We start from the raw sequence: 26,311 nt of genomic DNA, 5'->3' as shown, positions 1-26,311 counted from the left end.
GTCTGACTGGGGCATTCAGTTCTGAGGAAAGGCACATGCAGATGTCACTTTTATGGCCCACGCTCCCTCAGCCAATGTCAGATGTCCCACGTACTTAGGAGTGACTAGAAGCTTTTGTGTACTGGCTAGAACATGGCTGTGAGAGTTTACACATACTCAGCAGTTGTAGATATAAAGCTTTAAGGAGCTATTAACTATTCAGATAATAGTCTTGTTACAAACCTCCTTTTCAGGTAGCTAGCAGAAGATAACCCAAGGCTTTGGGATACTGCAACATTGAAGAGAAGGACATCTATGGTTATGGTAAGATTTTACACAACTATTCTTTATTTGAAAAGCATGTAGCTGTAAGCCTTGCAGATGACATTTCAGTAGCTGCCCCCTTTTATATTGATTTTAGTGATTGCTTTCTGCATAACTTCAACTTATTATGGCAGAAAGAGAAATACAGATGTTTGAGGAAGACTTGGGCAATTACTGGCCAGGGCATTTGAGCAGTAAAGAAGATTACTGGTTGGCTATTCCTTCTCTGGTGTTCTATTGTTTTTTTACATTTGTAAAAACTTTACTTTAAGTTTATACTTTCTTTGCCTTCAGCTCCCGTTATGTTGCCAGGACTTCTAGAACTAAATGGACTACCATCAGAAGAGGAGGAAGAAGAAGAGAAGGATGAAAAAAGAATGTCAAGCAATTCCAAAATGATTTTAAAGAAAACAGGACAGGATGCCCAGACCCAGGTCAATGGGTCAGAGAGCATGATAAAAGAACAACACAGACCAGAAGAAGCAGAACATGATGAAATGAACTATAAATCAAGTGAGCTTTGTCAGTTTTACATTAGTAATGCTGAGTAATACTAATATTATATACAGAAATACAGAGTAATTGTGGTACTGAGGTGTCATCTAGAATTTCCTATCTAAAATTTAAAACAAGGAAATGAGGAGGAACAGAAAGAGTCATTAGCTGTTTTCACCTCCCCATAGTAAAACTTGATGTGATAAGTAGGTGGCAATCTGTGTATAGCTAGAAGTGAACAAAACTACAGAAAATGTACAAATGTTTGCTCATGCATGGTGTTAAAGTTATACTACGCTATTCAGGTAGTCAGTGCCTTTACTCAATGAAGACACTGAGACAGTTCTGCTGTTACGACATTCATTTACTGCACACGAGGTTTACATCTAGCTTAACAATGAAAGGTATATACATCAAAACGTACTTCAGCTTAGAATAATCAAAGTCGCTCATACAAAAGAAAAAGTCCCAATCTTTATAGTGTCTTTTCTGCCTGCATCAGCAGTTTAGAGAATTTGCCAGAATAATAAGTCTTTCCTTTCAAGCTGGTCTGCTGACAGTTTGTTTTCCATATCTTAAACATTCTGTTCCTGAAGAATAACTCATTTTGTCCTTGGCCTGTCTTGCTTATCATATTGACGAGACACAGCTGCATACAAGAGTTCATTTTGACCTGCTTGTAGATAATAAATTTCACAAGCTGCATAGTTTATAAGAGATAAACTATTTTACTTCTGATTCTTATTAACAATGAATGCCAAGCTATATGCTTTTGCCAAGTTAGTTAACTGCATGCACTCTACACACTGAAATGCAGATAATTTACTTTACATTTTCAGAAAAAATCCACAGAAATCCATTTTAACCTGTTCTTTACTCTCACAATTCCCTCTTATCATTTAAAAAGTGAAAAATGACTGTTCATTTTCAACTTCAGTTGTACACATTGAAACCTTTTCCAGTTTATCTAGGTTAACCATCATGATTTGCTGAATTCTATACATTTTTCACAAATGACAACTTAGGTAGCAATTCCAGATAGTTAGTATGACTATAATGCCTAACACTACTAATACAGGGTGCGTCAACCAACTTAAGAGATTGTATCCTGATTCTGACCAACCAGTAAAGATATCCCACCAGTTGTGAGCAGTGTCTTTTTTGGTCTTTTCAGCCAAACTAAGTAGTTTATCCTTTGCTATGACGCTTAATGCCTTATAATACAGAATACTTTTATTTCTTTTTTCAAAATACTCTTTGAGAATTTTAATATTATTCATTATGTTTTTTTTTTTTTTAATTATCCATGGATACAGATATATTGGGAAGCTGTGTTAAGTCATAATTCCAGTTCTTGGAAATATTCACTTCTATGAGTTCAGTAAACACATAGCTCTTATTATTCCATGTAAGGAAATCAACATGTGATAAACATCCTACAAAAGGTAATTTTAAATTATGACCTACATCTTGATCTGTAACCAGACAAATATACTGAGGAGCCACTTCTATAAACATTTGAAAAGAAGAAGGCATAATAGTCCATTTACACAAATTAACAGAATGCTGCAGTAAGTACTGCAGTAAGTATTAAGCGAATGCTGTCCACAAATTAATCCATTTTGAGTCTGTGTACAATACTCAGTTTTATGTGTTTTTCCTCTCATAGCTATATAATTACCTTCAAATTGTGACAACCAATACTCATACCCTTCTGGTACGAGAAATATCATAGGTAACACAGTAAATTGACACATAATAGTGGTATCAGTAACATTATAATGCATAAACTTTCCTGTACAGTGTTGTGGAGTACAGTATGTTACTTCAGTAAATAGCTTAATCCAATCTGTATCAGGTATTCATTTGTTAAACAATTGTAGCCAAAAAATTTCATTTTGTAACATAAGTTCAGTTTGTACTCTATTTTTCTGAATTTCCACATACAAAGATTGCATAGTGCATTTTGTCCAGTTTACAAAAATTTTCATGTTACCATCACATTTCAACTGATGTAGTTGCATAGCATCATAATTGTCTAAAAATTGCTGCTGATAATTTATATTGTGCAGATGTGTCTTCCATATTTCTGGATTCCAAGATGCTTGTAAATGCACAGTTTGAAAAATATCTTCCCCCACTACTTTTAAATGATTAGTTAGAATTTCAATGTCGGCTGCATTAATAGCTCCAATGCCTGTGCCTAGGCCTCCTAGCAGAGTATCATACCAAGCCCTTTTATATCAGCACCTGCCTGTGTCTTGGAATGTGATGTTAAAATGTACTACAGCCTTTTGATACTGTCTGCCTACCTTTTTACAGGTATAAGGGATTTTAAACAAATGGTCTGTATTAACAGTGGTAGGTTTACCCGTTAATATTGAGAGAACATATGCCCAATGTATGCTGCCTGTAATGACTGTGATATTAGTACATATTACAGAAACTCCAGTAGTAAAATTTAGCTGTACTTTCGTATTATTGGGAGGAATACTAATTCTCTGTATGGTATGATTGCCACATTTCTTCACATAAGTGAAGACTAGCCATTGTGTTGATGGTGGATATTTCTTTGAATTTTCTCCTTTTCCCAAATAAAATATAGGAAATTGACAACATTTAATAGAAACTTTGGAATCAAATTCAAGGGTTACCTTAGGACTATTTGGTCAAATGTAATAATGACCCATAACCGCGGACTAAAAGGTAACGTTACTGGGAACTATTATATGCCCAAAGGTACAGTTAGTATTACATGGACAAGTAAAGTTGTCCTGCTGTCTTTGCCCACAAAAAAGATTTAAGTTTGAGCATCACACCAACCTAGCTTTAGAGTATTATTGTCATTGTTTATTTTCCAAACTTGCATTTCTCCTGTTTGACACTCTACCTCAAGGGCTCCAATGAGTACAGTTAGTACAATAATATAGCCTTTCCATTAATCTGAAAAGTTGTTTTGATAGATGCGTTTTTAACTATTTTAGACTTGGCATTTGCTGTGAGTCTAAAAAAAAAAAAAACACAAAACATGAAGTCACTTAATGACTTTCAACCGATCTCTAAGAACAAGAATTATTTTGCCCTTTTTCTTTCTTTTAACTTTGTACACTAGAGGTCATCCTAACTGAGCAATTATTTTAAAAGGACCTTGCCAATTACTATCCCACGGACTGTCTGTCTGGAACATCTTGATTAATACTTGTGTCTCAGAGGGAAGGTTTTCTTCTGGCATAACAGGATCCTTTGACTGTAATTTGAATGCTTGCATTTCTGATAGGCTTTGACACAATTCAGAAATATCGTTTAACCATTGTTGATGTGCAATTTCTAATAATGGTCTGTTTGTACTAACAGTAGGATTGACTGGCAATTGTACAGGCATTTTCCTGCCTGTCATAACTTCAAAAGGTGATATCCCTGTTACTGTGTGTAGTTGCTCTGACACCCAGCAAGATTCCAGGAAAATGTTTTACCCAATTTATGCCTTTTTCCAAGCAGGCTTTCTTAAGGCATTCCTTTAAGAATCCTGTTCATTCTTTCAACTATCCTATTAGACTGGGGAAGGTAAGGAACATGAAATCATTGCTGGATACCAAGCAAATCACACAAAATTTTCATCAGTTTACTGACAAATTGTGGCCCGTTATTGGATTGGATAACTCGTGGCCATCCCCATTGACAAAAAATGTTTTTCCATAAGGCTTCTGCTGTAGCCTTAGCCGTCATTGTTTTTGTAGGAATTGCTTCTATCCATTTTGAAAAAACATCAACTACTACTAGAAGATACCTGTACCCACCTTTAGCTGGGGGTAATGGACCTGCAGAGTCAATTTGGATGGCATACCAAGGTCCATCCGCTGGAGTTACCCTTAGTAACTGTGACTTTTTCAATTGAGCATTAACCTGCAAACATATCAAGCATTCGGCATGCACTAAATCGCATGCCAGTACTTGTTCTTTACAATGGGCCATAACTTTTGTGTACCCAAATGTCCCAATACCTGATGATTAAATTTCACTAACTGTCGTGCCTGTTGGTACAGTATATAAGGAAGACTAGAACTGTCTTCAAAACATTTTGCATAATATTGCCCTGGACTTTCTCCTACAAGAGTACATTTTTCTAACTCTTCATGCGGTCCAAACTTCTGCAGCAAATCATGCTGCAAATTCTGAGCTGAAAATGTCTGCATGGCATGTACTGAAGTGGTTTTATCTGGTACACTAGAAAGGTGTTCTGTAGGATACAATTGCATTCTTTTCCTTGCTGCCTTTTTTGCCATCTGATCCACAGTTATTTAACTGAAAATTTTCATCTGTAGCTTTTTGATGAGCTTTTACCTTTAAGATACTGTAGCAACCCACAAGGAACTGACTACGAACCAAATTCCAAATAGTCTGTAACACAGAAGCATGCTTGAGTGGTTTTCCTATGTTATCAACAAACCCTCTCCTTGCCCATGTAGATGTGCAGCTGCAGAGAAGTAACAACGTATGCACTGTCTGAAAAAATATTGACAGGTGGAAAATGCTGTAATAAATAAAGAACTGCTTCCAGTTCAACTCGCTGAGCAGACATGTGTCCTGGTAACTGAATCAGAGTCTGCTGTCCCATAGAAGGGTTGTTTTGGTACTACTGCAAATCCAGTCTGATATTGTCCATTGTCCCAAAATCGAGCGCCATCAACAAAGATGGATGGCCTGTCTTCCTGAAAATCAGGAGACAGAATGGGCTTTTCTGGATTTGAAATATGCCTAATGCATTTGTGTCATTTTCCTTCATATCCCATGAAATTAGATAAGTAATACTTATCTCCTGCCTTTATTGTAACTTGCTTGACACTAAATAATGCCAACCATTTTGCAGACACTGCTTGACTGATGTCATCAATCAGTTTATTTAGCCGAGTCTCATTTACCAAAGCCTGTATGGCATAATGCGGTGCCTGTGCTATAATGTCTTTGGAAAAAGCTGTTAGGTATTCAGTTTGTTTTAAACCCCGGTAAATGGCCAAAAGTTGCTGAATACATGGGTGATATCTCTACTTAACATTTGTCATCTTCCTACTGAAAAATGTAATAGGGTACTGATGAAGTTAAAGACGAAAACGTTTGGTGTAAAGCGTTATCAATTGCTGCTATTTGACTGCGTGTTTGCACATACTGGTGGATTGCTTTGTGTGGATTAAAGCCTTTTAAAACCTTACTGGACCGGATTCATTTGTGCCTGGAGGTGGTGGTGTTTTTGTTCTTGGTTTCGATTTTCCACTGCTTGCTCAGTTTACTTTATTAAAAATGTAATAGGGTATAAAGTCTTTTCCATTCTAGAATCAAAGCCCTGAGGCAACTCCTGTAAAAGCACAACAGAGAGTGTGTTTGGTCCAACTGCTGCCTGTAACACAAAGGGACGTGTTAGACTTGGAGCTACTATTTCTGTAGCCTTGGCCAATGCTGCCTTTAAATTACAAAAAGTCATATTTTCCTTTGGTCCCCACTCCAGAAAGGGTCATTCTTTTTGGCTAGAAAGCATGTCATACAGAGGAGCTGCCATGCTGGCATAATCCTCTATGAATTCCCGATTATAATTCATGATACCTAGAAATTTGTGCAAATCCGGAATGGTAACGGTTTATCCATTTGCAAAATTCCCTGCACCCTCTCCAAACAAGGAGTACACCCGGAAGTAAAATAGTACCTAGAAATTTTACTTCAGATGATATGAATTGTACCTTTTCACTTTTAACTTTAAAGCCTGCCTCCTGCAGTGTTTGAAGGACCTGTGTCACTTAAGTTAAATGCTGTTCTTTTGTTTCGGACTGTATTAGTATGTCTTTAATGTAATGCAGAACAGAATCATCAGATTGTAGACCTTGTAGTATTCATCCCACTATTTGGTGAAATATAACCGGACTGTTTTGAAACTCCTGCGGTAACCGTGTCATGACATACTGTTCATTTTGAAATGTGAGAGCAAATCTTTGCCAATCTTTTTCCTGCAGTGGTACTGCAAAGAAACCATTAGCAAAGTCTGTGACCGTAAACCACTGACTTTGTGGTTTTATTCTTGCTGTGCTAACTCAGGGACCCCTGGAATCAGATGAGCCTGGGGAGTTGTGAATTGGTTCACTTTTCATAAATCAATAACCAATCGGTAAGTGCCATCTTTCTTTTTAACTGGCCGTATGGGTGAATTTGTAGGACTATTTCCCTTTTGAATTATTCCCACATCAAGCCATCGTTGTATGAAATTTTGCATGTCTGTTTCTGCTTCCTTTGGGATCGGATACTGTTTTTGAAACGGTGGAATAAAATCTTCATTGCTACCTACAGAAACTGCTTCCTGTAGCTTCCCTCAGTCTGTGGGCCCTTGAGACTACAACATAGGGAACTGTTGTTTTACCTTTAACCATAATTCATTTTCAGTAGGGCTGACAGTATGCCCCTTTTCAGAACTGTTTGATACATGTATTATCTCAATCATACACAATATGGGACCTTGTCCTTGCCATATAGTGCCATTAGGAAGGTCTATGACAATTCCCATTTTGGACACTATATCCATTCCCAAGATTGTGGAAGTGCAAGAATTATGCATCAAAAATACCCCTTTCACTGGTTCCCCTTGACGGGAGAATTGTACTTGTACAGGTTTACTACCTATGGCTAGATATCCAGAGCCATTAAAACCTGAAATACATGTACGTTTAGACAAGTCAATAGTGCAATATGCAGATGACACCACCATATGTGCAGCCAAATCAATTGAAAGCCTTCATTCCCTAACACAAGAATGCTTTTCCCTAGCAGAAACCTGGATTACAACCCAAAGGCTCATTCTAAACCTAAGTAAAACAAAGCTAGTACTCTTTAGCTCCCACAGAGCCACACCTCCTACTGATTATTTCTTCACCTCCTCCTTTAACAAGACCACAATCACCCCCACAAATTATACCAAACTCTTAGGGGTTGAAATAGATAATCACCTTAGATTTGACCTACATATTTCTATAACCATAAAAAAGTACATAAAAACTTGGCCTACTGTATTGCAATAAAAAATTCCTCACTGACCACTCCAAAACTACAATAGCGAGGACTCACCTACTATCCACCCTACTTTATGCCTCCCCCATGCTTACAAATCTCTGCAAATCCGACCTAAACAAACTTGATAGTTGTTATAATAAGATAGCCAAATTCGCTACATCAGAACACATCACTGTGAATACCTAAAAAAACTCAATTGGCTAGAACTACCACTACTACTTCAACTCAATCAACTATGACTAGCCCACAAAATAATACATAACTCTGAAAACACCCCAGCCCTACAAAATCTTTTGCAACCCTATACAACCACCAAGCCCTTGAGGTCTAGCACATGAAACCTCCTCAAAGTAACCAAATATAACAATGAAGCTGGTAAGTTTGTTTACAGCCGCTGTATAGCAAAAACCTGGAACTCCCTTCGTGCCCACATAACTGACAACAAATCCGCATCACAGTTCAAGAAAATTGTTAAAACTCACTTTTTGAATAATTGACTGTGCTCCTGTATCCCCCCTGGCTAATGTCTTATTAGAACACTACACCTAACTTAAGTAACTCTGCTAAGTCAACCAATCATAGTAGTGTACCTACTTAGGACTGTTAATCTACTGCTCATCCCATCTCTCCAGGAGTTAGGGAAAACTACCCCAGCAATAATGTGCTTTCCATAAGCAATTATAACCAGTAGAAGACATACAGTAAATCAAATTGTTATCCTTCTCAACTATAGCGAGCATCATCTGCTTTCTCGGAGCCTTATTCTATGTCTCTCTGCTTTTACTCTGATAGTAAATCTATCACAGGTATCCTAAATTTGGGAATATCTTCTAAAATTTAATATTATATTGTAGAGAATGAATGTATCCTATCTGTTAGTTAATATGTATGTCAAAGTCTCTTCTATGGAAATTGTATGTCAAAAGTCTGTCCTTAAAACTATGTTTTGTAAAAAAATTGTTCTCTTGGAGCTTTTCTCCCCAGGCCTCAACTGAAAATGGACTTTTAATCCAGTTGGACTCTCCTGGTCAACAAATGTAAAATAAATAAAGTCAGGAGGCAAATGCCTAACTGTCACTGAGACAGCCACCCCTGTATCTAGAAGAGCACCTTCCCACAGGTTCCCCTCTACCCAAATGTTGATAAGGGGTCATCAAATCTTTCCCTTTCTTGAAGTTAGTCAAGAAAGAGACTTGGGTGGGGGGGGGTCACACCCCTATAGTAGATCTACTTCCCACCCCAAATCATCTGTGGTATTGGACTGCAAAGGACATAATTGCAGTGTTTCCTCGACCTCTTTACAGTAAACATAAGAAGATCGATTAAGTTCATGATGCAAAGCTATTTGCTGCTGATAATTAGGATTTACTGGACCCTCAGGAACAAACTCAGAATAAACTCAGAAGGAACAGTTGCATCCTGTGTGCTAACAATATTACCTTGTACATTGACACTAGGTGTCACACCATCCCTTTGCTGTACTGGGAATACTGACTGTTGAATGTTTGTGGTATGTAGGGGTTGTTGCTGTAGTCCCCTATTACCCTCTGTCACATATTGTTGTGAAGTGTACTGCTGTGTTTGTACTTCTGGCTGCATTACCTCTTGCTGTCATGGTACACGTGGCTTATCAAAATATTTCACGGTAAGAAACTTACCTTTGCCTCTTGTTCCTGGTGCCATGTGCAATAATATTTACAATCATTTTTAGTATGACCCACCTATTTACAGGAATAACAAATAGACTGTCTCTTTGGAGGACCCTCTATAGATTGAGTAACTTGAGAAGCTAACGGAGTGGCTGGGGGAGCCAATGCTGCCCATTGTTGCCCCCTGCATAACTTGCCCTTGACTTGATTGTCCTGCTACCTGCTGTGGGACTTGCTTTCCCTAATTAATCCATCTCCCATGCCCCTTTCCCCTTACTTTACTAACAATGGGTGCAGAATGGGAAGTGTAAATCTTTTGCTTATGAATAGCATTATCTTTACACATATTACGTGCGCGCAGCAATTTATCTACTAACTCTGTGAGTGTATTTGAAGATTCCTCAAAAATAAGTTTGATATCCCCTGGGACACCTTCCAAATGGTCCAAAAAGGAGCGCATAACAGCTTTTTGAAAATTGACATCTTTCATATCTTTTTCATCACTGCCATTGACTAGCATATATGCTAGCTGGTAATGTTCGGCTTGTTCTTCCAAAGAATCACAGACTGTCATTTGAACCTGATCTAAAAGTGTTGGTGTGGGAGATTGCCCCGTAGTGTATGCTAATAATACTGCTGTCATTCTTAGGTGTTTAGTTTGTATTGGATACTGCTTTTGCTGAATATAAGCCATGAAACGCTGGGGAATAAAATTCCAGAAACAACGTTCAAGTGTATCATTCCATACAGTGCCTACAGTTTTAAGAACTCAAGCTTCAAATGTAATCATCAAATGTAATCATGTTATTAAAAATATCCTTCTGTTCATCCCACTTAGGGAGAGTTTCTAACATCCTAGACTGATGATAAACTTCGACAGAAAAACCTGCTGAGTCTATGATAGGACTGGTAACAGCAGTTTCTAGTGCTTTAGATTGATATTTTTCTAACAGGGCTTGTAATTTTAAAAGATCTTGATTAGCTAAGTCTGTTGCCTCAGATTCCTGTGTCTCGAACTGAGCTCGTAATGTGTTTATCTCCTCCCTTGCAGCAGTTAACGTCATGCTGTGCATCAGCCAGTTGCTTGCCATATTTTTCTTGCGAACGCACAATTTTACTCATTGACCCTTCTATCATACAAGTAGCTTTACTGCCCTGTTCAATAACAGTTTGTGTAAAGGTCTTAATTTCAGTCTGTGAGACTTTCAAAAACTGGAATATTCTTTTGTATATTCAGTGGTGTCAGCATGCAGTTTACCAGACGCAGTCCGTTTATTACAGTAAGTCTGAAAATGACCCATGAGATCAAGATCTTGCCGGTTGCTAACTTTAGCAATCCAATCTTTAAACTCCTGCAAATCAGACTGTAAAGTATAAACTTTGACATCTGCATCACCCTCTAACAAATCTTTTGCAACAGGATATATAGAAACAGGAACCATTGTCTGTGCTTCAGGCATTACTTTATCCTGGTTGTGTTCCAGATGTTCTTCATGTTTCACTGTTGCAGTCATTACAATTGGGTTATCCTGCTGGCAGGCTACCCTCAGTCAGCCTGAATTCCAAAGTCTAGGTCCGGCGTCGGTTGCTGTTGTCTCTTCCCTGACGTCAGCGCGCCAGGGGTATAAAAGTTGCAGCCGACGCCATTTTCTTCAGTCTTTCTTGCTGCACGGTGCCCGAAGCAAAAGCAGTTCGCAAGTGCCGGTCGGCCGACTCCTGAGATTTTCATGTTCGAATTTCAGATCCGAAGTCTTCACTAAAAGCTAAGTACCCCATTGGGGAAACTTTTTTCTTGCTCCAGACCGATGTCAGAAAAAGTTAATAATTGTATTTCTTGTGGGAAGCAAATACCTCATAAGGACTTTCATTCTTACTGTATTCCTTGCCTAGGCCCTGACTATGACATTGCTAGTTGTCAGTTTTGTGCTAGATTTAACCAACACACTATTAAGTGTTGGTACGATTTTGCATTTCACTATTTTGGCAGAAGCTTTAACCATATAATGTCATCGGATTGCCATCTGACTACCGGAATTCACAAGAAACGCAAAGAAAAGGACAGGCATCCGAGGTCCAAAACCGACGACGAGGCTTCTTCTAATCGAGTTGCCGGTTCGCCGGTTCTCAGTGAGGTGTCTTTGCAGTCCCTGATGACTGCTACTTTAGACTCGCAGGCCACTACCCACACCCACGTGGAGTCGACCAGGCCGCTGGAAGCTCAAGGTATTGGACCTTCAGAAACTATTCCCTCAGATGGGTCTGGAGCCACTGAGCAGGCATCGGCTTCTGAGGGTGTTTTCAGACCTACTCAGTTATATGTTAAAATGACTTCAGCTTCAAAGACAAAGACTAAAGCACCTTTAAAGACAAAGAAACAAGTACAACAGCCTCATGGACAGGCCTCCATGGCTAAAAAACAGATGCTCAAAATGGCCGAAGACCTAATTACTTTGATCAGGGGTTCCCATCCCCCCTCCTGATAAGAGGCCGAGGCAAGAGACAGAATATGAATCTTCAAATCAGGTTTCCATTTCATCTGATTCCTCTTCTGATCAGGAATACTCTTCCTCCCTATGAGGATTCTGATGCTGAAGAATCTATCCCTTCAGCCTCTCCTCCTGAGGATTATTCTTTTGGGGAAACTTTACATACCATGAGGGTGCATTTCCACTGGGAGAGCCAAGATTATTCAAAATTTAAGAAAAGGCTCAGATACTTCCTTTTACTACCACAACACAGGCCCCATAGCTATTCCACCTGTGTTAGACATTGTAGATGATGTATTTTCAGAGTCCAGTCTGACCCCTGACTCCTTACCTAAAGCTCCTGTTAAGCCGGACAGGTACTACAGGGTTCCTGACCAGAAACTATCTCTCAGGGTCCCAAAGGGGTCAAGGCTTCCACTGCAAAAAACCCTACTCCCTCTGACAGGGATTCTAGGGCACTGGACAGATGGGGAAAAAAGATTTACACTTCTGCTACATTGGCTATAAGGGGTCTAAATTGTCAGTTTCATATGCTCAAATATCAGCAATATATTATGTCACTGCTTAAACAGAAAATGTTGATAAATTCTGAATGTGCAGAAAACAAAGAAATGCAGGATTTATTACATGCAGCTGAACAAGTTGGAAGGCATACTTTGCAATGTGGTTTTGATTCTCTGGAGGCCTCCTGCAGGGCCGCAGTTACGGGTTCTGTCATTAGGAGGCATGCTTGGTTAAAGGAACAAAATCTACCTGATCATGTTAAAGCAAAATTATTAGATGTGAATGGCTGTAAAATAAATCCTCCTCTATAAATCTGAAAGTGGGATTTTGAAACCAGGAATAGAAGTTCACATGAATGGTTCCTTCAGTAAAAAAGAATCATTGTAACTGTAACATGTCAGTAGCTTTTTCCTCCGCGGCTTTATCAAAACTACAGTGCAGTAGTATAAAAAAACATTTTTAAAACAATAAAATAAAAACCAAATAGTTAGCAATTAAAACAACTAGAAATGACATCATTATATGTCATTTCTAGTTGTTTTAATTTGAACCTATTGGGTTTGATTTCATTGTATTTAAATGCTTTTACTGACTATGCACTTTGTAGTTTGATAAAGCGCCGGAGGTGAAAAAGCTTACTGACAGTGCTAGCATACAATAAATCTTTTTTACTGGAATGTTCGCGGTTGGTGTTCTTATCGTGGTTTGGAACAAGGAACCAATTCTTTGAAGACTGAGAGTGATATATTTTACAGCCATTCACTTCACTTGCATGTGGACTTCTATTTTGACTTTTATTTCAAGTTGCAGTGAAGTTAATCTGTTTGGTGGTTTGTGTTGGCTGTTTGTTATTATATCGCTTGACCACCAGAGGGAGATGGCTGTATCTGAAGCAAGTATTGAGCTGGAGTTACCTTATAGGCCAGATGAACCGAAGTGTTAGGCGGAGTGTATCCAGGTTTGAAGATTGCCTGAACTCAAGGAGAATTTGCTGCTGGCGTATGAACCAGATTCGTTTTCGGATGGGCCGAATGACTTGGATAATGCAGTGGAGCTTGGGAAGTTTTAAATCGATTGAATTGGACTTTGTTAAGCTGAAAAGCTACACGTCAACACTTTGAAGCATGCATTTTGAAACGCGAGTTCCTCGTGGACATTCAAATGCTGACTTCAGGTAACACTTATCGCTACAGAAGTGGCAGCAACTTAACTTGAACTTGAGTTTTGACTATATGAAACTCTTGAATGAGTTTCATTTGAAAGAAGAACAAGAACTGCGCTTTGAAAGTGAATGAACAGTATAATAATGTGTTACTGAAGTATAAGGGACTGAATGCTTCAGCGGTATTGAGAGGCTGTTGGACAATGTGAAATTGTTTGAGAAGCGCTTACTTGAGCAAAGCAGTAAACTTTTAAGAGATATTACTGATTTAAAATGTGGCCAAGTCTTTACTTGGCCTCGTAGGAGGATAATGCACGGAGCAGTGTGAATACTTTAATGGTAATACAAGGTAGGAGGGATTGGTCTAATAATGTAAGGGATGTTAATAATGTATGTTTAAATGAAAATGTTGTTAATGTGCCTATTGAGATTAATGAGGGCATGCGCAGTACAGTTAACTTGCACTTGAATGAGATTGATGTAGTGAATTCTAGTAATAGGAATACACTGAGCAACAAGGTTGTTATCAATAACCTTAATATGACTGATACTTTGAATGAGGTACCTGGGGGAATTAGTATATCTGATGGTAATACCAGTTCATTCAATGATGCTGTGTCAACAGAAGCATTGAACCAAGTGAGGAATGATGATGTACCTGTGGTTAGAAGGAAGGTAACGAGTAATGGAAGTAACTCCTTCCCACAGGTATTTCCCACTGCATCTGTGAGTGGTACGAACACACCAGCCCCTTTCCCAATAGCCAGCAATGGACAATTAGGGAGACGGAGGTCACAGAGCAGGGACGGAACAAGAGGAAAGGTTCAGGAGGGAGCATACAGGACCTACCCTCAAGAGGATGTGGCTAGTAGTAACTCCCTCAAGCTTGAAGGTGGGGGGTCCCTAGTAATTAACCTCTCAGGCGTGATCTCACTAGGTATGAAGAAGAGGTGTTAGATAGAGGCTTGAGTTTCATACCAACCAGAGACAGTGACATAACTGATTCGATAATAGACCTTAAATTATTTTTAAGGAAAGTACAGTTAAGAATGGACTATGGAGGGAATAATGAGAGGCTGGAAGGGATAGATAGATTTCGTCCCAACAGCTTGTATATACCCCCTTTGCATCCGTGCTAGAAACCTTTTATAAGTTGGTGGAGAATGATTTGCACATGTATTACAATGATATGAAAAAGGGAATGAATAAAAATGTTAAGTATAACCTTACTTATATGCAAAGGAAGGCCCTGAATGCTTTAATGGAAGATAGTAACATTGTCATTAGACCCTCCAAGGGAGGGAGGGTAGTGTAGTGGTCCTAGAGGAGTAGTATACGTATATGACTAGTTTGTTGGACGATGAGGGATTCTATTCTAAAGATAAGTCTGAAAGAGGTTGGTATGAAGCTATTCCAAGTGTTTGAGTGTTTGATGATTTATATCAGAGTAAGATGATCCCTGATTCGTTGTTTAACTATTTGAAGGTTAGGAACCCTAAGATACCAGAAAAGGCCTCGTACATAAGTCAATTAGCCATCCACCCATAGTGGCAGGACAGGGATGGTTTACGGAACCTTTTTCCATCCTAGTGGAGTATTTCCTGAGGCCTTTGGTTGAGAAGAATAAGTATGTTTTGAAGGGAAACAATTTTGATAGAACTATATGAATATACAAGAGAGCTACATGATCATGAGGTATATCTTAGTGACTTTGGATGTAGTTAGCCTCTTCACAGTTATCCCTAATAGAAGGATTATTAGGTGTCAGAACTATATAAGGAGGAATGGTGATTTTGAAGAGACATTTATAGAAATACTGACTTTATTTCTGGAGATAGTATTGGAGAACAATGTCTTTCTTTTGGTGAAGAGTTGTATCTGAAGATGGATGGGCACTTCATGTGCCAATAGCTAGTAATGGCAGAATGGGAAGAAGAGGTGTTGTTCAAGATGGATTTGTTTGTAGAGAAAGTGGGGTATTATATTCTTTATATGGAAGGTGATGAGGTATCTCTAACAATGTTTGTTGATAAGATCAATGAGGTTAGTGGTTATTTGAAGTTCGCTTTTGAACTATTCCAGAGATGTCCATTCTTAGATGTAAACATTACTAGGTTACCAAGTGGACTATATATAGGAAATCCTGTTTTAGGAATAGCCTTTACACAGACGTTCAATGCACCCAAATTATGTATTTGCTAATATCATGAGAGGTCAGTCCATGAGGGCATCTAGGTTGAACCCCAGCCCTATGAATTGGAAAAGCCTTAAGAATAGGTTAATTGAGAGGGTATGATCCAAGGATATAATGAAACATATGATGGAAGTGGATGCAATAAGAGAAGGTCCTTACTTCTAGAGGATATTAGGTTATGCCATCCGTTAGCACAGGATGTCTTAAGGTTTCCATTATTTTATCCAGGGATGTAAACAAGATCACAGACAGCATTGGCAGGTGTTGAATTTGGATGAAAGTCTGAGTAAGTTGGTGGGAGAAGGTCCACGGTTTACATATAAGAATAAACAGAACTTGAAAAGTAAGCTGTGTAACAGACCACTAACTAGGAATATGATGGTGAGGGAACAACGAAACACGGTCCCTTGTAAAAATTGTAATCAGTGTCATTTTATAGATGACAGGAAAGACTTTCAACCATTAACGAAAGTAGTGTATGTGTTCACCACAGATACAAGTTGTATTAGTACATATGTAGTTTATTTGGCCGCTTCCTGTACAGCGTTCTATGTTGGGAAGACCTGTAGGCAGCTCAAGGAATATGCAGTCAGAACTGGATCTGACAGTAATGCATTAAAACATATTAAAATAATGGGAGCTGAGCATGAGTTTGTATTTAGTGTACTGCAACAATTAAAGACCAATATTAGGGAGGGATGTAGATACTTGCCTTTTAGAATGTGAACTTAAATGGATTATTAGGCTCAGGGCAGATAAAATCCCTGGCATTAATGACAAAGTGCAAGTGAAACCTGCCCTTAAGAGGAAGAGGATTTTAGACCATAGTATATGCTCACCACTAAGGGTTAACTTAGGAAAGGTGTGCCCTCATTTAATGATGTCATTTCTAGTTGTTTTAATTTGAACCTATTGGGTTTGATTTCATTGTATTTAAATGTTTTTACTGACTATGCACTTTGTAGTTTGATAAAGCCGTGGAGGTGAAAGCGCTTACTGACAGTGCTAGCATACAATAAATCTTTTTTACTGGAATTGTTCGTGTTGGTGTTCTTATCGTGGTTTGGAACAAGGAACCAATTCTTTGAAGACTGAGAGTGATATATTTTACAGCCATTCACTTCACTTGCATGTGGACTTCTAAAATTATTAGATGCTCCATTACAGCATGATGTTTTGTTTGGTGTTAAAGCAGAAGAGGTGTTAAAGAAAATAGAGGACAAAGCTAAATCTATGCAAACAGTCAAGGATTTCTTACAGGTACAGCCACCAAGATTTAGCAGACGCTGGCCTACAAAGAATTGGTCCTTTCCAGTGTCAGACAGGCCACAAAGGGGCAGATACAGATGCCCTAGAGGCAGATCCCAGCCCCAAGGTTTGTACAGGTCTAAACAATGGGGTGCTTTTACCTCTAAAACTGGAGAAGACAAATCACAGCCATACAGGAAACAGTCCCAATGACTTCCTCCTGCCTGCGCCAAGCACTTATCTTCTGGCAGCACCTTTAGGGGAAAACTAGCACTTTTTTCTCAAACTTGGCACATAATAACCCAGGACAAATGGGTCTTAAACATAGTGTCACAAGGCTACAAGTTTCACTTCCATACCCTGCCAAGGGCAAACGGTTGGCCAGACCTGCCAAAACATCAATGGGCAGAGGCACAAAAACAAGTCTCATCCCTCATGGACATGAGGGCCATTCAACAAGTACCAGAGCAAGAGCAGGGACAAGGATTCTATCCAAGACTGTTCTTGGTATCCAGAAAGGACAAAGCCTGGAGCATAATACTAGACCTATCTATTCTAAACACATATCTGGATATTCGAAAATTCAAAATGTTGACTCTATAGCAGCTTCTGCCCATGTTGGGCAAGAAGGCTTGGCTTGTGACTTTAGATCTAAAAGAGGCATACCTGCATGTCCCAATCAGACAAACATGCAGAAGATACCTCAGATTCAAAGCTGGCTCAATGCACTACCAATTCTCTGCACTGCCCTTTGGCTTATCTACTGCACCCAGGGTCTTCACAAAGTGCCTGCACCAGTAATTGCATCCTGCAGACAAAGAGGAATACAGATATATCCTTACTTGGACGACTGCCTCATTCAAGCAGAGAACAAGGACATTCTACTACAGCATCTGGCGTTTGTAAAGAGATTACTACCATGCCTAGGGTACACAGTCAATGAACAGAAATCAAAACTAGTACCCTCTCAAAAGATAATATTCCTGGGTGCAAGCTTAAATACAACTGCCCAGATGGCTTATCTCATGCCAGACAAACAAAGGCTACTGACTACCTATTTCAAACTGTTGGCAACAAAGGCCCAGTTATCTGCAAGAAAAATTCTGCAGGCTTTGGGCTTCATGGCATCCTGCATTCTACTAATTCCATATGCAAGACTGCATATGAGGAGACTTCAATGGTACTTAAAAAGTGTTTGGACTCAACATTGCCACAGCCTGGAAACAATAGATACTCTCATTCCCTGCCTGCAACAGGAGTTTTGATGGTGGGCGAAGGCCTGTCACCAGAACAAGGGACAGCCATTCACTCTACCCCCAGCCACACAGACATTAACAATGGATGCATCGGATTATGCCTGGGGAGCCCACATGGCAGGAAGATGTATTCAAGGTACATGGTCCACAAACCAAATGCATCTACATATCAATAAAAAAGAGATGCTAGCTGTTCAAAATGCCCTGACAGCCTTCAAGGGCCTACTTCATCAGGGACAACTACTGATAAAGACAGACAATACCACGGTCATGTGGTATATAAACAAGCAGGGAGGCACTCATTCTTACCCCCTTTGCAGACTAGCCATGATTTTGTGGGACACAGCATTGACTTACCAAGTACATCTGCAGGCACAATTCCTGCCAGGAAAGATAAATACTCTAGCAGATGAACTAAGCAGAAACCTCACGGATCCCCACGAGTGGAAATTGGATCCACAAGTCTTCAGCATGATAACAAGGAAATGGGGATGCCTGGACATAGATCTGTTTGCCTCACCTCACAACTGCCAATTAAAGAGATTCTGCACAAGGACTTATCACAGACAAGCATGGAAATTGGATGCCCTATCTTTCAGCTGGAAAAACTTAACAGTATATGCCTTTCCTCCTCTGCCTCTCCTCCCCAAGGTACTCCTAAAGGTCAGACAGGAGAAGCCAAAAATGATACTGATTGCCCCAGACTGGCCACACCAGTACTGATATCCAATCCTAAAGAACTTGTCTCAATGCCCAGCCTGGACCTTACCTCAAGTGCCTCATCTACTGTCCCAGCAGAACAATCAGATCCTGCACAGCCAACTCAAGACTTTAAATCTGGCAGCATGGCGGATAATGTAGTCATACAAAACACACCTCTCACTAAAGCGGTGATGGATGTCATTTTGGAGGCCAGGAGGCCTAGTACTAGAAAATCCTATGCTGGAAAATGGAAGAGATTCTGTGCTTGGAACCAGGCACAAGGAATCATCACAGCTGTACCAAATATTCCTCAGATTTTGCAATATTTGACTAAGATGCTGGACAAAGGCCTATCCTTTTCATCTATAAATATTCATGCCTCTGCCATTTCGGCTCATTACAATACAGAGCCACCAATCTTTTCTCATCCTTTATTAAGGCAGTACCTCAGAGGGGCCAAAAATTTAAGGCCTCCAAGGAGATCACCAATACTTGCATGGGACCTCAATTATGTCTTGGAAAAACTCACACTGCCTCCTTTTGAGCCAGCCGCTACAGCTGATGTAAAGATTTTATCTTGGAAAACAGCTCTGCTCCAAGCAATAACTTCTGCAAGACGAGTCTCAGAGCTACAGGCACTCATGGCTGTGGAACCTTTTATCATTTTTAATCCAGACAGTGTTTCTCTGAAGACAAACCTGACATTTTTATATATACACAACCAAAAATAAAACCTGACATTTTTGCCTAAGGTAGTGTCCAGTGTGGCTCTTAACCAAACTATTCATTTTCCTACCTTTTATCCAAACCCACAGAATAAGGGGGAGAGAATTCTGCATTATTTGGACATACACAGACAGCTATGCTTGTATTTGAACAGAACCAAAGCTTTCAGAAAGACAGAGCAATTACTAGTGGCATATGCTGCAGGATCACAAGGAAAGGCTATCTCAAAGCAGACTATTTCAAAGTGGATAGGCCACTGCATTCATTTCTGCTATTCACAACATGGCAAGCCAGTACCTGAGGGCATTAGGCCACATTCAACCAGAGCAGCAGCCACTTCAGCAGCCTTCCTCAGGGGAGTATCAACCAAAGACATTTTAGAGGCTGCTACTTGAAGTTCAGTACACACCTTCACAAAGCACTATCACTTACCGCTCTATTCTAAATCCAGGGCAGGCTTTGCCACTGCAGTTCTGCAGGACCTTATAGCCACTCCTAATGCTATTTAGCTCCAGCCTCCCAACCTTAGCTTTGGGATTCAACCCAATTGCAATGACTGCAACAGTGAAACACGAAGAACATAGTACAGTTGTGTACACTTACCATAAATGTAGATGTTCGAGTGTATTCACTGTTGCAGTCCAGGTTACCCACCCGCCATCCCCGATTTCTGTGCTGGAACTTATCTGTAGTTCTCTATTCTATACAACCTATGTGGCGTATTTGCTTGTAGATGAAGGCAAATATATATACTTTGGTGCATGCATGTTTTATTGACATATTTTTAGCCTACCTTTTTGGGGGCACCTGACATCTGGGGCAAGAAAAACTGAAGAAAATGGTGTCAGCTGCAACTTTTATACCCCTGGCGCACTGACATCAGGGAAGAGGTGACAGCAACTGATGCCAGACCTAGACTTTGGAATTCAGGCCGACTGAGGGTAGCCTGCCAGCAGGATAACCCAATTGTAATGACTGCAACAGTGAATACACTCGAACATCTACATTTATGGTAAGTGTACACAACTGTACTGTATTGTACAATATGTTTATGACAAGGCATGCAAAAAGCAACATTTAAATTATTGTAAATAGCATATTTTTGTGCATTCTGTGGTACTTTGGCCTTACATACATACCAATCAAAGGTAGCAATCCATTTGCATAATGCTGGATTGTCAGTTTTCCCTAATAAAGACTTACAGGTGCTAACATGCTTATCATACCACGTATTTAAATAATTCCACACATCTACATATGATTCAGACATATCAACAGTAAAAGACTGAGTGCACTTCTTGGTATTTTCATGAATTGCATTCATTGTTAAAAGAAAAACAAAAGAAAATATTTACCACAAATGTTCAGGACAAAGTCGCCATTCTTGACATGGAGATCAGTTGTGGGAGAATTCTCTGTTGTCTTTCACTAGATGCTGGTGACACAAATTTTCAGCAGTGGAAAATTTGGATCTCGTATATCGCCAACTGTCTGAAGGAGAATTACTGTACTTCCCTGCAGTGTTTGTCCTCCAGTCAATGGACAAAGTTTAGGAAGAGAAGAATTGAATCTAAGAAGGTCTGCACTGGAATGTCGTACTGTGAGAGGCATCTCATCAGGTCACCACACCCCTAGTTCTTTGTATTGGACTGGTCTCTCCACTGTTAAAGTGGTACTACACTATTCAAGTAGTCTGTACCTTTACTCAATGAAGACACTGAGACAGTTCTGCTGTTACGACATTCATTTACTGCATACAAGGTTTACATCTAGCTTAACAATGAAAGGTATATACATCAAAATGTACTTCAACTTAGAATAATCAAAGTCTGTCATACAAAATAAAAAGTCCCAATCTTTATAGTGTCTTTTCTGCCTGCATCAGCAGTTTAGAGAATTTGCCAGAATAGTAGGTCTTTCCTTTCAAGCTGATCTGCTGACAGTTTGTTTTTCATATCTTAAACATTCTGTTCCTGAAGAAAAACTCCTTTTGTCCTTGGCCTATCTTGCGTATCATATTGACGAGACACAGCTGCATACAAGAGTTCATCTTGACTTGCTTGTAGATAATACATTTTGCAAGATGCATAGTTTATAAGAGATAACATATTTTACTTCTGATTCGCATTAACAATGAATGCCAAGCTATATGTTTTTGCCAAGTTAGTTAACTGCGTGCACTCTACACACTGAAATGTAGAACATTTATTTTACATTTTCAGAAAAAATCCACAGAAATCCATTTTAACCTGTTCTTTGACTCTCACACATGGGGTGAACCATTAAAAAGAGCCAAGCAGCCAGTAATAAGATATCAGGGTAGGTTAGTGCAGATATTTTCCCCAGGATTCAATAACACCTACACTAAGTGTACACTGTTCTGAGTGAACAGACATAACTCACACCTTCTTCCTTCTACTGTTAGTTTTCCTTCTGATATTCCTGCAGCTTTAAATATTGAGAGGGATTCATAAAGGTTATCACAAAGTATAAGCTTAACAAACTTAAATTGGTCAACTGGTCAATCCTAAAAAATCTACCTCTAGATGAAGCCGTAACTTTCTTTAACAATAAATTCCTGAGCATCCTTGACTCCCATGCTCCTGCATGTAATATAAATACTAAATCTAATACTGCTCCATGGCTCACAAAAGAAACAAAGATAAAAATCAAACTTAGAAATATAGCCTGGACCAAATGGCAAACAACTAAAGCCCCCCTCGACCAAGTGAGATATTGTCAACTTAGAAATGATACAATAAAACTCATTTTGGTAGACAGAAAAAAAAAAACTACTCCCAGAACCTTCAATTTCAACACCAAAACAATCCCCAAAAGTTTTGGACAGGTATTAACCGACTTCTTCTTCCAGGACAATTTACTACCCCAACCCCATGAAACTGGGTCTATATCATATGAGTGAATCACACAAATTGCGAACGCTCATAATATCGAATGTACTGGACCTCGAAGTGCTTTTTCTGGGATCACAGTACAGTGAAGAATGGGATATTTACCCTTTCCTCACTGTAGTGCAATCTCGGAGTTGGAATGTATATTTAACAGGGGGTGGGAAGTTTGAAGTCTGGCATGTTTGATATTATGAGTGTTTGCAATTTGTGCGATTCGCTCATATGATATAGACCCCATCAAAATACACCCATAAATCCCCAGAAACTGTTGCCACTGCCTTTAATAAGTTTTTCACTGAAACTATTCAGTCCTTAGCTAACCAACTTACTCCCACCCACTCTAACTCTACCAGAAACACACCCACTTCTCATCCCCCCTTTAACTTCCAACCTGTCTCTACCACTTTTATCCAATCCCTTATCAAAAAACTAAAATCAACCACCCTTTCTGCTGACCTCCTTCCTGCAGAGTACCTACAAAAAGCTGCCGACGCCATAGCATTCCCCATCTCTATCCTAATTAATAGAACACTAACTGATGGAACTATCCCCTCAGTCTGAAAAATATCCCATGTTATCCCACTCCACAAAGGTGGAAGTTCAACAGAACTGTCCAGCTATAGACCCAGCGCCATTCTCTCATCACTAGCCAAATTAATGGAGCAGTGTGTCCATAAGCAGCTTATGGACTGTCTCATTCAGAACAGTCTGCTTGCCAACTCTCAGTATGGCTTTAGGCCACATTACAGCACCGCCTCCACCCTCCTTTCTTTTACAAATACCATATTCCAAAATAGGAACAACAACAGGCTATCTTCAGCCCTATTTCTAGACCTGTTGAAGGTCTTTGATATGGTCAACCACAAATTACTCATCCATTCCCTAAAATCCATCTCCTGAGATAACCATGCTATTCAGTGGTTCCCTATCTTATTTGAATGGCAGACAACAGGCTGTATTATGGCAGGGCAAACTGTCCACCCTGCTACCTATCACCCTTGGTGTCCCTCAGGGCTCTATGCTAGGTCCTCTACTCTTTTCTATCTTCATCAACAATCTTCATACTGCCATCCCTAATGCAACCTGCATTCAATATGCAGACAATTCTACCCTGATCTGTACAGCCTCCTCCCCTTTAAAGCTGTAAACCTTAACACAAAATGCATTTAACACAGTTGAAAACTGGCTCTCTAATCACCGTCTGTTGTTAAATCCCAACAAAATTAAACTGCTTCTTTTTACCCCCACTAGTAGATCCACCCCTTTTTCCTTCTCCATAACATCCAACAATGGTACCTCTATCTCTCCAGATGACCATACTTTTAGGAGTAAGAGTGGACAGTAATCTCAAATTTGATCTGCATTACAATAAACTATAAAAACCATTAATAAGAAGCTTGGCTCATTATATAGAAGCAAACCTTTTCTAACTCCATTAGCTAGGACTGCAATCGCCCGCTCACACCTACTCTCTACCCTTCTATGTGCCTCCCCAATACTCTCCAATTTGAGCAAAACTGCACTTAGTGAGCTCTCTCACTGTTACAACCATATTGCCAGATTTGCTATAGGCTCAACATATAGGACACATCACTGTCAAAACCTCAGTCTTCTCAGGTGGTTAGAATTGCCTAGCCTACTTCTGTTCAATCAGCTTATAGTAGCACACAAAATTTTGTACCACCCTGAAAATACTCCGGCACTTAAAAATATCATAAAGCCATACAGTGATTCAAAGCAACTACGATCATCCAATAAACTATTAGTCCAAACTCACAAAGCCATTAACTCAGCCGGCGACTCCCTGTTTGCCAACGTCGTTGGTAAAACTTGGAATTCACTTCCATCTAACCTTATCATCGAACCTTCTTTAAGTCTCTTCAAAAAAGGCCTCAAACATTATTTTAAAGAGTACTGGCTTTGTCCCTGTACTAACCCTGATTAATCACTACTTATGTAATGTCTTATTTAAATTAATATTGTGCGCATCTCTTGCTCATAATAGCTTGCTGCAACCTGTTGTTTTTGTATACTATTACACACTGTGTATATTGCGAGTACCTACTAGAGGGCTTTGTAAATATGTTTGACTCATATCTGTTATATTCTGTCTGTGTTATCTGGAGCTTTTCTCCCCAGGCCTCCGCTGAAAATGGACATATATCCAGTCGGACTATCCTGGTAAACAAATGTAAAGTAAATAAATAAGTATAGACTGACTACATGTACACTTACTGTAATCTTTCTGAGTGACTAGAAAGTACAAAAAATGTGATAAGAATGTTCTTGTATACATATAGTGTACACTTAGTGAAAGCTTTATTGAATCTGGCCCTTTTTCTTTGTTAGAAAGGTAATGATGGATTTCAGGGATTTATTTGGTAATATGACTTAATAACTAAGTGGATGAATGACTTTAGTGGAATTCACCATTTAGTGAGTCTTGCACAATGGCACAGCTCGCCAATGTACATGCTGACTTAAGTCAGCATAGCAAGCCTGATTCCCGTTTTGTAATTGGGTGTAAGGCTCTTGCAGACCTCATTAGCTTATGTTCAGTGGAGACTGTTAGAAAGTTAGCTTCTCGAATCAGGTATGGAATAACTGCTCAGTGTAGTATATTACTGCATGCCCAGATGTTTTAGAATGTAGCCCCTAGAGTTATGACAGCATAGAGTTTCTGTGTGGCATTTTTCTTTTCTGTGCTTCTCACAGATTTTGCTTTTGCTAGCCCTAAAATTATTTGTGCTACATAATTTCCACCTGTGTCCATACCTTTTCTTCCTCTAATATATAATAAATAATATCAAGAGTTAAAATATGATTTAAAACATCTGTTTACTTCTAGTTTTTATATTATAGTGCCATGGCTGTGAGAGTTTGATATCTTTTACACGTGCTCATCGGTTGTAGATATAATATAGCCTGAAGGAGCTATTAACTATTCAGATAATAGTCTTGTTACGAACATCCTTCCTGAATGACATTTTTTTCATTCCTGCATGCTGTTTAATATCCTCTGTTGTTTGAAAAGCATGTAGCTGTAAGCCTTGCAGATGATTTCAGTAGCTGCCCCCTTTTATATTGATTTTAGTGATTGCTGTATGCATAGCTTCAACGTGGCATAGCAGAAAGAGAAATACAGATGTTTGAGGAAGACTTGGGCCATTACTGGCCAGGACATTTGAGCAGTAAACAGAATACTGGTTGACTATTTTTTCCGTGTTGTTCTGTTTTTTTACAGTTGTAAAAACTTTATTTTAATTATTCTAATTTTATACTTTCTCCGCCTTCAGCTCCCGTTATGTTGCCAGGGTTCCTAGAACTAAATGAGTTACCATCAGAAGAGGAGGAAGAAGAGGATGGGAAGGATGAAAATAGAACGTCAAGCAGTTCCAAAGTGGTTTTAAAGAAAACAGGGCAGGATGTCCAGACCCAGGTCAATGGGTCAGAGAGCATGATAAAGGAACAACACAGACCAGAAGAAGCAGAACGCGATGAGATGAACTGCAAATCAAGTGAGCTCTGTTTGTTTTTCAGTAGTAATTCTGAGTAATACTAATGTTATATACAGAAATACAGAGTAATTGTGGTACTGAGGTGTCACCTAGATTTTCCTGACTAAAA

The 26,311-nt window shown here is 39.3% G+C and overlaps 1 protein-coding gene across 2 annotated transcripts in view; it reads left to right on the top strand.

Moving 5' to 3' along the window:
* LOC122815449 (zinc finger protein 252-like) overlaps window positions 1–26,311 on the top strand; it is a 304,744-nt gene that overhangs the window by 141,444 nt on the left and 136,989 nt on the right. For both annotated transcript variants that reach the window (XM_044087954.1, XM_044087952.1), the window contains exons 5-6: window positions 598–816; window positions 25,981–26,202. In XM_044087954.1, the coding sequence (XP_043943889.1) occupies window positions 598–816; window positions 25,981–26,202 (441 nt within the window). The remainder of the gene's footprint in view (window positions 1–597; window positions 817–25,980; window positions 26,203–26,311) is intronic.

Source organism: Protopterus annectens, chromosome 11.part0 (genome assembly GCF_019279795.1).
Source record: "Protopterus annectens isolate FY-2018-M chromosome 11.part0, PAN1.0, whole genome shotgun sequence".
Taxonomy (NCBI): domain Eukaryota; kingdom Metazoa; phylum Chordata; order Ceratodontiformes; family Protopteridae; genus Protopterus; species Protopterus annectens.
The sequence above is the reverse complement of the archived record's forward strand: the minus strand, read 5'-3'. Positions and strand labels throughout refer to the sequence as shown.